Raw genomic sequence first — 11,919 nt, forward strand, 5'->3', positions numbered from 1 at the left:
TGAGAATAATCAGTGTGTGTGAGAAGAAGAAGAATCATCAGCTGTCATACATTACTGAATGTTTTCATTCTATTTTCAACTGTTCATGTGTAATATATATGCAGCTTTATGCATACATGCTGTTGAGCAATAAAATGTTTTCATTAAAAACAACTGCAAGTGTGAACAATCCTTTAAATTGGCTTGATTGTGTAATCTTTTTTTTTTTTAATGCTATTTTCATGCTTGTTTAGATTTCAGCATGTGCTCAGGACACTTTATGATTTATGTGGATTAATTAGTAGCAATTGCTGAATCTAGACCATTGATTTAAAAGGTATGGCATGGCAATGACTACTAGATAACATGGAAATAATGAATGTAACACTGCCCTGGATCATAAAGCAGGGCTTTGTCCTCTTTCTAATCAGGTATCTGCTCTCTTGCAGACACTGCCATCTACTGGGCATGCAAAGTCATGACATAAGAATTTTGACTTATAATAAAGTTGTAATCCAAGTTCAAACAGCAGCAAATTCCTTCCAAGTATAATTAAAACCCATTTAAAAATAGTATCACAATTTAATTTACTTGTCAAAAAGACTAGTGCTACTATTGCAGTTTGTGCTGCCAGGGGCCCAGTGATGGAACAAGTACTCAGATTCTTTATGTGATCTATAAACATGACATATTTACTAGGTTTTAAGTAAACACCCTTTAACTAAAATGTTGCTTAGGTAAAAATGCAAAAATATCAGCTCAAAAATACTTAAAGTACTAAAAGTTAAAGCACCCTTTATTCAGATTGGCTCTGTTCACATCAATGAGTATATTATTGGATTGCAATTACTGATGGGGTAATATGTCCATCACTTTAATGTTACAACAGATTATTTACACCTTAGACTGTTTGATGAAATTTACTGAATACATTCTGTGCATGGATCACTTCTAATAACTTATGATTCACTGTGTGTCATTGTTTCCTTATAGTTTGCCTTTGGTGGTATTACAGACATAACCCTTTTTATTATGAGTAAGGTGCAGATGGATAATCTACGACAGCATCTTAAACAACTTTTCCCATTTGGGTTGGAACTGCAAACCCACCTTTAACCTTTGACCTATAGTAAATGCAAAAACGTTGTAACTATACAATTATATACTTACAAACCAGGGAAGTAGCTCTCGTCAAACTAAGCTGCTCATTCAAAACTAACTTGAAGAACACTGTTCCTGACTCTTGATGCACAGTAATGATGAGTGATTGTTGGAACTAACAGAACTAAACACACCTGATGATATGGTTTACACTGTAATGAACTTTCTGAGGATTTATTGTGTTCTAAAACAGGGAAACATACATGTTTCCTTTATTTATTAAACCTTACATCATTGTAACCTGCATACAGTGCACACAAACAGCAGAACATACATATGAGCGAACAATGAAAAAGTAATGAGATCATCCCGTTATTGTTCACAATGTGTCTATGAGGCTTAAAATTAAGAAACATCATTAGCACTGGACAGTAAGGTCAAAATGCTTTTTACGTTTTACTTCTACTACTTCTAGAAAAGGCTCATGCAAGCAGAAGGGAGAGCATAAAAAGATGAGCGCATCAAATGCTAGGGGACATGTGTGACTGGTTTAGAAGTTTACAGAGGGCAGTTGAAGGCAACGCGGTGCGTCACCGACGCTCTCTGACGAATCACGCCGGAGCCGGGGCCCCTCCCACCCGGAGGCGCTGGTGTAACGTTAGAGGCGAACACAACGGAGTTCGGTCCGTCTCTGCCCGCAGCTAGGTAGCCCCGCAGCAAGGCCACTGCGGGAAGATGGCGACGGAAAAAACAAAACATGAAGGAAGAGTTAAAATTGGACATTACATTCTCGGAGACACGCTCGGAGTCGGGACGTTTGGAAAGGTTAAAGGTGTGTTCGACCGCCTTGACGTTTGCGCATCCTGCCAACGGAAAGATGGTGGCAACGGGAGGTTTTAGCTTAGCTGCTAATTTAGTCTGCTCGCAAAGCTAACTTGTCGCAGCGCCAGAAAAAGGTAGCACACTTGTTGTGCGCCTCGTTTGTGATTAACGTGACGTTTTTTGAGCTGTAGCTGCAGTTGCCGGCATTATAGTACGAGTTCATGACATGAACCGCTAGGTGCAGTTTAGTTAGCCACATATATTTAAGTTAGCCTCGGCTGCGTTGTGAGCTAGCCAAAGAGCCACAAGTCGCTTGTCAAGACAGACACCGGGAAGTAAACGCTGTTGACGGGTATTCACGCTAGCTGGGCTCAAATTAATGAGGGGCAGTTGTTATCCCTATTTAGTTCGTTTCTTCTCTTTCCAATATGTACTTACTTAATATATGTAAATGCTGCTGCTTAGCACAGTGCCTAATCTTAACTTTGCATTCCTAATGAGTGGTTTGCTATCCGATTGAAGAGACAGTAACTAATGCTCTTATATGAGTAAGAGGGAGTTGGATAAAACCAGGAGAATCTACGCCCAGTTAGCCCATAGGGCGGTATGTCAAAACCCTGCTCCGTTTGCATCAGCACGTATTACACAAAAATGCCTACTGGATTTTATACATGTTATGTATTTGCTTAGATTTTCTGTCAGATGTGCATTTGTTGAAGGCAAAAAGCTCTTCTGTAGGCTGTTTTCTGTTTCGCCATAGTCCTTTATCCCAGGAGCAGATGATTAAGTTCTTTTATGCCCAGATGAAGTGAACCAACCAGGCACTCTCCAGAACAGCCAGTTGGTTTGTTTACAGTCGGTTAATTCCCAGTATGAGTCATGTTTCTGCACTCAGTTTTCTTGTTGTTGAAAGAAAGTAGACCACAGTTCATTGGATTTTTGGCTGTGTGATTATGGTCTGGATTACTGGAGACAAGGTTAATAGTTTACTACCAGCACAACTGGAAAATCAATAGCAGCTTTTTAGTAAACTCCTATGTGCAAACATACAATTTCCACCATTCATTCAGATAGTATAGTTATTTCCTGTCCATGGAAGATTTGTTAGCACACTAGTCTGTTGGCATATCACAGTTGTGAAATCTTTGCAATGTCACTTGCGTTGGTGGCTGGTTATTGTCACTTAAACTGAATAACTAAAGGTTTTGTGTTAGTAAAACCTACCAGAAACTAGTGGCAAACCACATTCAAAAGATACAGTGCTTTGAATTTTGCATTAATACTTAAACTGTGTTTAAAAAGTCCATATTTCAACTATTACTAGGGATATTCTGTTCAAGTATTTTGGCCTTGAACCTTACCTGAGTCATAAATATTGCGCATCTGCCTGTTTTCATTTACTTAAAGGTGTATAGGACAGCTGTAGCATACTTACTGACACTGTTTTTATCACAATTTATTCCAAAAAAAGAATCTACAATCTTAAAATATTAATATAATATAAATTAAAGTTTAACTAGGAGACTGAAATTGACAGTGAATACAATGTGTTTACTGGACTTGTACAGGACACGCAAATAGGCAACTGTTTGCTAACAAGCTCACCATAACAATTTTATAAGATAATAATATGTTGGTGTTTTGGTTAGATCTTGTTCATTCCACGCCCAAGTGGCAAAAATATCAGTTTAGGAGGGTTTAAAGAATTAATGTTTTTCTTAGTTTATGAAAACTTGCAGTTTTTACAGGTCTTTCTATTTTTTAGTGCTAGTAATTTGACCATGTTTTTCAGATCCTAGGTTGTAAAGGTATTATTGACATGCTCTCATTCTGTTTATTCTGCAGTGGGTCAACATGAGCTGACTAAGCACCAAGTTGCAGTGAAGATCTTGAACCGGCAGAAGATCCGTAGTTTGGACGTGGTGGGAAAGATCCGTAGAGAGATCCAAAACCTCAAGCTTTTCAGGCACCCTCACATAATTAAACTGTAAGTCCTAGATTACACCCTGCTTGCTGCTCTGTAATCCCCCTGCCGCCACATTAATGCCACCCACTGAGCTATTTCCAGGCTTTAATGGTGTGCTTTAAAATTCATCCATTTAGGGCGATATCTGTCTGACCCAATCTCCTCTCCCATAAGCAGTTTGCTCATTTTACATTATTGCCTGTTTTGTTTATCCCCTCTGTTGACCTTTCATTTTAATGTACAAATGTGTTTTATCATTGTCTTTGGTCATGTCTTTCTCTGTGAACTCTTCTTCCTCAATTGAGCATTTACTAAATATGAATTCACTATGTATTCATTTCACAAAAAGATAGTTCTCACTTTTTTTTCTCAGTAAACATCTGTTCTTCTTTTTTAAATTGTTAATAGCATTGTTGACATCTGCATAAGCTGATGCAGATAGACTAATATGATTAATCAGTCATTGTTAAACTTTAAAATGTATTAACTGATTGTGATACCAATAAATATGCAGTTGTTGCTTTACAACTGTGTCAGGCACCAGTGGCTAGAAGCTTGACATGAACACCACAATTGGAGCAAAAATGTCATGGTGGCACAGTGTTGCTAAAAGATTCTCTAATCTCAAAATATAATGAGAAAATAACAGAGGTACTTCCTGCATGGTATGTAGGGGTCATTGACTGACCAGGAGGTGTAGATAATTGCCTGAAATACCTGCATCATGTCACGCATGCACAAGAATGTAAACTCTATCTTGTTTGTGAGAGGGAATAGGAGAGGTTCCCTGTAATGGTTTAAACTATCATTTTCAGTTATTATTGTGAATGAATAACTGGAGTCTCTGCAGCCTGCCTGTTTTCCTTTTTTTTTTTTTTTTTTTTTTTTCCGCCTTAACACAGCAACAGCGCTTTTATATAAACGTAAAAGTTCTAAATGCTATGCTACGTATTAGCTACTGCGCAGTAGTGCTTGTTTTATTTAGTTTTATGTATCGCATTAATATCTATTACAGAAGTATCAAATCAAATGTACTACTGAAATATGTGGAGTTAGGAATTAAAAGGCAGATGTTGCAGGAGTAACTAATATTACCATAAGGAGCTTATGTGATACCATGAATACTTCTAGTTTAGCACTTTGGGACAATGGGTGTTTTCTTTCTTTTAATATTATAAATACTCAATAGGTACTAATAGGTTTGATTTGTTTTGTTTTTCTAAGGCAGAGCTATAGTGGCCAGTTTTATTAATTAGTGAAGACAATTGGAGCAGCATAGTACAGTTTTTTTTCTGGTTGTTTGTAGCAATTGGTACACATGAGGTGATTAATGAGTCAGCTTCTGTCACATCTGCAGAAACTTGGGTAATTTGAACTTTGAGTCACAGTTGTTGCTATAGACAGCACCACCATTTTAGTTTTTACTTTTAAACTAACATGGTTGTTTTGTAATGAATGGCTGATGCTACTGAGCGGAAGATAAGACTTAATGGTCCCTCATCTCAGCACTCTCACATTGTTTTTGTTATACTACTTTACAGTACTTTAAAGCTAATGGATATAGAGCTGCAGAGGGTATAATGTGTTGTCTGTGTTGCTTAGAGAAATTCCAGTTGTTCTGTTTGCTTATTCTGCCGCTTGATGTTCAATATGACAATTTCAGGGAGAAAAAGGCTTATTTGGAAGCAGCTAGTGTGGTCTAAATACATGTAGGTATGATAGATGTCAATATGGATGCAAGAATTTCACACTGAGCCTCGGTCTGAAAGGGTAGACGATTACTAAATATGATAATTCTCTCAATATAAATGACACAATGGATGAAGAGAAATCTCAGGTATCATTAGACGTATTTAATGATATTTGCTATGGTATTTGTTGTTTTAAAATGAAGAATAGTTGCAATAAGTTGCACATTATATTATCAAACACAGTGATACACAAAAGCCAGTCTGGCAGTGTGACCACCTTATTGGCCAAGGACGAAATCGGGTTGGACCATACATAAGCATCATGGACTGAGATGGTTTGGTGCTGTTCTAGTGAAACATAGAGAACAAAATGTATTTTCATCATTGACTTGACTTTTGTTCTTTTCTTTTGTACAAATGCCATTATTTATATGAAAGTATTGTAATACCAGCTACTTGACTTGAAACTTTGTGTTGATTACAACAGGTATCAGGTTATTAGCACCCCAACAGATATCTTCATGGTAATGGAGTATGTCTCAGGAGGCGAGCTCTTCGACTACATCTGCAAAAATGGAAAGGTAAGACACTTTAATGCACTTGTAATGTGGTATAATGGTATCATTATTTTTTTTCAATCTTTCCATCCTATCATTTGGAGTAGATGACATATCTTTTATATTTAGTGAGTTTAAAAGAGGACAGAAGTACATGATGTGCTCTGTGAAAGCTTTGAACTGTGTGTACCAAAAACCACAAAACAGAGGCTTGGAAAAATATCAAAACACAACACCAAGTGCTGCTTAGTCAGCCGTGATGTGATAACTGAGTCACAGTGAAGATCACACCTAATGTATAATTTCTGCTTTGACAGCTGGATGAAAAGGAGAGTCGTCGGTTGTTCCAGCAGATTATTTCAGCAGTAGACTACTGCCACAGACACATGGTGGTGCACCGAGACCTCAAGCCTGAAAATGTGCTGCTTGATGCACACATGAATGCCAAGATTGCTGACTTTGGTAAGTATGTGTCCCTCATAACAGGTGACAGTATCATAATGTGAAAAGTATGGACACAGTTCCAGAAAAAGTTGTACAATGAGCAGGTTTGATGACTTATAATCACAGATGAGATCAATAACAGTTTAAAAATCAGCTTTCACATTGTTTAACATGTTTTGAGATTCAAGGAGTACACACACTGACTTGTGGTGACAAGCCAAATGTAAACATAACTGTTTATTTACAAGAAAACATAGCAGGTTACCTTCAATCCTAAGTCTTGTTAAGGACACCAGCATAACTTGTTTTCACACTCAGAATGTCACCCTATAATAGTCATGCAAAGTGCTGCAGGGTGTTTTGTCTTAATTTGTTGTTTCGGATCACCTGTCCAATTTAGCATACTTTTTTTTATACTCTTTTAAAACCTATGTGGAACTTTTTGGGCTTGTTAATATTTAGTTCCTGCTATGTGTTATTTTTCTCTGACTGATTCATATTCTTGTTGTAAGTGAATAAGGCATTTGCATCTTGCTGGGTTGATGTGCTCGAGCCACAGTGGCTGTCAAAGTTAAAATAAACAAGGCATTATGGGAACAATTTGAAATATTGCTGTCTAAATTCCACAAGTTTTCACTTTAGACAACACTTAGTTGTCCATGCTGTGGATAAATGTTTTAGCAAGAGACTTTAAAAAATTTATGCCAGAACCTGCTATAAAACCTCAACCCAAGCCATGCCCCCACAATGTATTTTACTGAAGTAATATACATAATAGGTTAATCTGTAGTATGCACATGTTTTAAATACACAAGTGTTAATGATGTCAAATCTGCAGGTTTATCAAACATGATGTCAGATGGAGAGTTCCTGCGAACAAGCTGTGGTTCTCCAAACTATGCTGCTCCTGAGGTTATTTCAGGAAGGTAATAATTTTTTCCGTTATTGAATATTGACATTTACTGTGATCATTTTATTATGATAGTGGATGTTGGTGACTAGACAAAACAGTAAAATGTGCCTTCCTGATACAATTGTTTCTTCCTACTCATTGTCAGGTTATATGCTGGTCCAGAGGTAGATATCTGGAGCAGTGGTGTCATTCTCTATGCCTTGTTGTGTGGGACACTTCCCTTTGATGATGACCATGTGCCAACACTATTCAAAAAGATCTGCGATGGAATATTTTTCACCCCGCAGTATCTGAACCCTTCAGTAATAAGCCTCCTTAAACACATGCTGCAGGTGGACCCTATGAAAAGAGCCACCATCAAAGAAATCAGGTGAATAGACGAGATTGATTATGAAGCCAAACTCTTTGTTTTTTCTTCTTGTCTGAATTACAGGGCATATTGTAAAACTAGTCTTATTGAAACTGACACTTTATCTTCCCACAGAGAGGATGAGTGGTTCAAACAGGACCTACCCAAGTACTTGTTCCCTGAGGACCCATCTTACAGCAACAACATGATTGATGATGAAGCCTTGAAGGAAGTATGTGAGAAGTTTGAGTGCACAGAGGAGGAGGTCCTGGCCTGCATATATAGTCGCAACCATCAGGATCCATTGGCCGTCGCCTACCACCTCATTATTGACAATCGTCGCATCATGAGTGAAGCCAAGGATTTCTACTTGGCATCCAGTCCCCCTGACTCTTTTCTAGACGACCAGCACCTGACCTCATCTGGTGCAGCTGTGGCCGGTATTATCAAGCCTCACCCTGAGCGTGTACCCTTCCTCGTGGCTGAGACTCCTCCCAGGCCTCGCCACACTTTAGACGAATTGAACCCCCAGAAGTCTAAGCACCAAGGTGTAAGAAGGGCCAAGTGGCACCTCGGAATCCGGAGTCAGAGTAGACCCAATGATATCATGTCAGAAGTGTGCCGTGCCATGAAACAGCTGGATTATGAGTGGAAGGTAAGAAAGAACTGGAGAGGTCATAAAATAGTCCTAAGAAGGTGTTTCATGTAGTGCATAAGGTTAAAATTACAATAATGTTATTGAACTGTAAATGAACGTGACACCTAACTATATTTGTGAATTTACTTATCCACCCTTCATAACTCCAGGTGGTGAATCCATATTATTTACGTGTGAGAAGGAAGAACCCTATTACTGGGATGCAAACCAAGATGAGCCTTCAACTGTACCAGGTGGACAGTAGAACCTACCTCCTTGACTTCCGTAGCATAGACGGTAAGTTTTATTTACACAGTTATGTATCAATTGCATATTACTGTTATTACATATTGTGTTGTCATCAAACTGATCTCATACCATTACACAGATTTCTGTTGTATAAATCCTGAATTCAGCTCCCTGTATCTAGGTTGTGTTTACTTGGATTCTGTCCTGTAGCACACTGCGTCAATGCAGACTTAATAAATGATTGGCTCAGGGCTCGGCTTTTGCCCACTCTGTGTAGGTCTGCAGCGGTTCCTCAAAGGGAAGTATGAGATAAGAGTGTTGTTATGGTCCATTAATGCAGCACAGGAATGCTGTATACAGGGTATGAGGCTAACTTTTCACTTGGGCTTACGTCAAAGTCAGCCATGGTATTTATGTTTAGCTGTAGTTGTAACTGACTGCTTCAAAGCTGCATCATTAAAATCACAAGCTGACTGCTGAGCAATGCTGAATAATTTATAACTCGTTAAGGTGTTATATAGAGTTTCAGTTGTGTTCAAAAAATTAATTAACTTAATTAAACAGTATCGCATAGGATCAGATTTAATAGTTTTTAATGGTCATACGGGTTAAAGAATGAGGGGAAAAACGGTAAGGACACAGTCAGGCAGTTATTTAAGTTCAAGTTTAAGTACATGAATTTATCAACATTTATGTGAGATTTTACTCCAGCTTTGAAATAATTAATTATTACCTAGTAATTAGCATAATTACTAGTGACATGATTAGAAATTTAGCTGACCTGGATCAGGATAGGTGTCAGAAAAGTGATTGATAGATCACCCAATGAAAAAACAACTTTGTAGGTCTAAGGAGACGAACTGACTGTATGTGACTTGAGTAGAAAACATGTTGTTTCTTCTGTTATTCAGATGACATGTTGGAGACAAAATCTGGAACTGCTACCCCTCTCCGCTCTGGGTCTGTGGGCAACTACCGCACCACTATAAAGAATGATGTAGATGGAACAGATGCTCCATCTGCTTCAAGCACTGTGCACCCACCCAAGGCTGCAGAAGGCTCTTTAGCTTCGTCTTTGACCTCATCCGTCGACTCAACAGGAGGGGGGGACAATGCGTCTGTCCCTCGACCAGGAAGCCACACCATCGAGTTCTTTGAGATGTGCGCAAATCTTATTAAACTACTTGCACGATAGCTTGCAAAACAATCGCTAGCCTTTTTTCCTCTCCGAGTGTCTTTATAGCAATAAGCATGCAACGATTCATGGCTCAGTTCATCCCGCCTGAGGATGAAGTGATTGTTCCATGGCACTGATCCAGGTTGGCGTTCCCTAAACTGAAGGGAAGCATACTGACTTGACAGGGGTTGAAAGGGGTTATTGGGAAGACGAACGACCAGCTACTTGTTAGCTAGGACAGAACAATGTTTAGGAGGGGGTTTTGCAATTTCCTAATCAATTTAATAGCAAATGTCCACATTCCACCATACATGTAAGTGAGTACACTGAATTTTCTGTACTGTAGCCAGTGAGCACTGTTGTCCAGTACAGACGAGGAAGTTATTGCCTGTAGAGAAGGAAGCCACTAGCTGAGGGGTTGAGTATTTGAGTGGCAGTCATATAGGATGTGGGAAGCACTTTTGCACAAGTTTCTTTTATTTCCTGCTGCTCGTTAATTCTCTCAGTGGGGATCAGAGAAGTGGTGCAGATGTATTGGCGCTATAGCTTGGGTTGTCATGCCTGTCACATTCATTGGACTCTGAATAAGTGCAATGATCCCTGTATTTCTGTCTTGTGTCAGAGACAAAATAATGCTTCATCATTGTTTGGTTTTCTTTCTTTCTTTTTTTTTTTTTTTTTTGTGTGAATCTGAGTTGTCATAGACTAAATTTTCATGGTTTTGTCCTTGTTGTAAAAATCTGTTTGACTTTGTCTGTCCCCTACATTTTTATATATAAAGACATGAATATATTTATCAGTGCGTTAAGTAGACGGAGTGTTGGTTCTATTGGAAATTCATTTTCTTTTGTTTTCTTTTTGCATTAAGATCTATTGCTGGATGGTATATATTTTTCTTTTGTACTGTCTGGTTTTTAAATCAATATCACTGTTTTGTTTTTTTCAATCACAATTACACTGATACTTGATTGTCTTTCCAGATAAATATAGCCTGCTTTTACCATTTAAGGGTATTTTGCCATGACAGTAAAAATTTAGAAATATCACTTTGAGTGTCGCATATTAAAATGACAATTTAAGTTTGACTATTTGTTGTATGTTCTCTATTTCTAGTTTTTGTTAGATTAATGATTAGATTTTCAGATTACTAAGTGAAATGCCTTTTGTCTACATTTGATTTGTAAATGCCAATCCACGTATAGGCCTCAGGGCAGAATTTGAAAATGAATAGTAGCAGTTACCATGCAGTGCATGAACAATGTCTGTTGGCAGGTGAATACATGTTTGGATGTGTTTGTGTTTTGGTTTCCGATACATTCCCCTGAAGGTCTTGAGAAAAGTTTTAATTATGTTTAAACCTGAAACAAACTTGTCAGCTTGGAATTGTAAAGTTCTGCTGTTGAAATCTGATGAAAGGCAAAAAGCTGAACTTACAAGCTCACAAAGTCATTGATATGTGTCTAATCCCAAGTATAATGCATCACCTTCTGTTTCCTGTTCACAGTCTTGAAGTTTTCACTTCTTTGGCTGCCTTACTATCAGTACTGTCAATCATTCAGTAAAAAAAATCAGAATTATTGATACCTTTTGCAGTTTTAAGGGTTAAATTCTACATATGACTTTGTTAGTGTTGTTAATTTACAATTTGTTAGTTACAAAAAAATCTGATTATTGTGTTGGCATTAAAGAAAAAATTTAAATTGCTGCAAAATGTAAAATAAACATCTGATTATGTTGTTGCCAAACTATTGTAGACATCATTAGCTATTAGTTTTTAATTAATTGCAACAGGAAAACCAAACCAAACCTAAACGTACAGTTGAGTGGTTTCTTATTTCATCATCAGCAAGTTTATTTTTATTGTGTGATGTCTGGGTTTCCTGTTTTAGCTTTCCACAGCTTTAAAAAAAATCTAAATGATCTCATTTGTATAAACCATTATACATTTCAAAGTTGTTTCACAACAAAATTGTTAGGAGTGACAATAATTGTGATCATTTTATTTCTTTTGCTGTCCTATGGGACAGGATTTGG

The 11,919-nt window shown here is 37.8% G+C and overlaps 1 protein-coding gene across 1 annotated transcript; it reads left to right on the forward strand.

Annotated features, from left to right (window-relative positions):
• The first annotated feature begins 1,815 nt into the window (after nt 1-1,815).
• LOC113158635 (5'-AMP-activated protein kinase catalytic subunit alpha-1) lies at nt 1,816-11,919 on the forward strand. The gene is made up of 9 exons (XM_026354682.1): nt 1,816-1,912; nt 3,748-3,889; nt 6,047-6,140; nt 6,434-6,578; nt 7,399-7,486; nt 7,619-7,843; nt 7,958-8,477; nt 8,630-8,756; nt 9,620-11,919. The coding sequence occupies exons 1-9, from the start codon at nt 1,816-1,818 to the stop codon at nt 9,901-9,903; spliced, it is 1,722 nt and encodes a 573-aa protein (XP_026210467.1). The 3' UTR covers nt 9,904-11,919.

Source organism: Anabas testudineus, chromosome 12 (assembly GCF_900324465.2).
Source record: "Anabas testudineus chromosome 12, fAnaTes1.2, whole genome shotgun sequence".
Taxonomy (NCBI): Eukaryota; Metazoa; Chordata; class Actinopteri; order Anabantiformes; family Anabantidae; genus Anabas; species Anabas testudineus.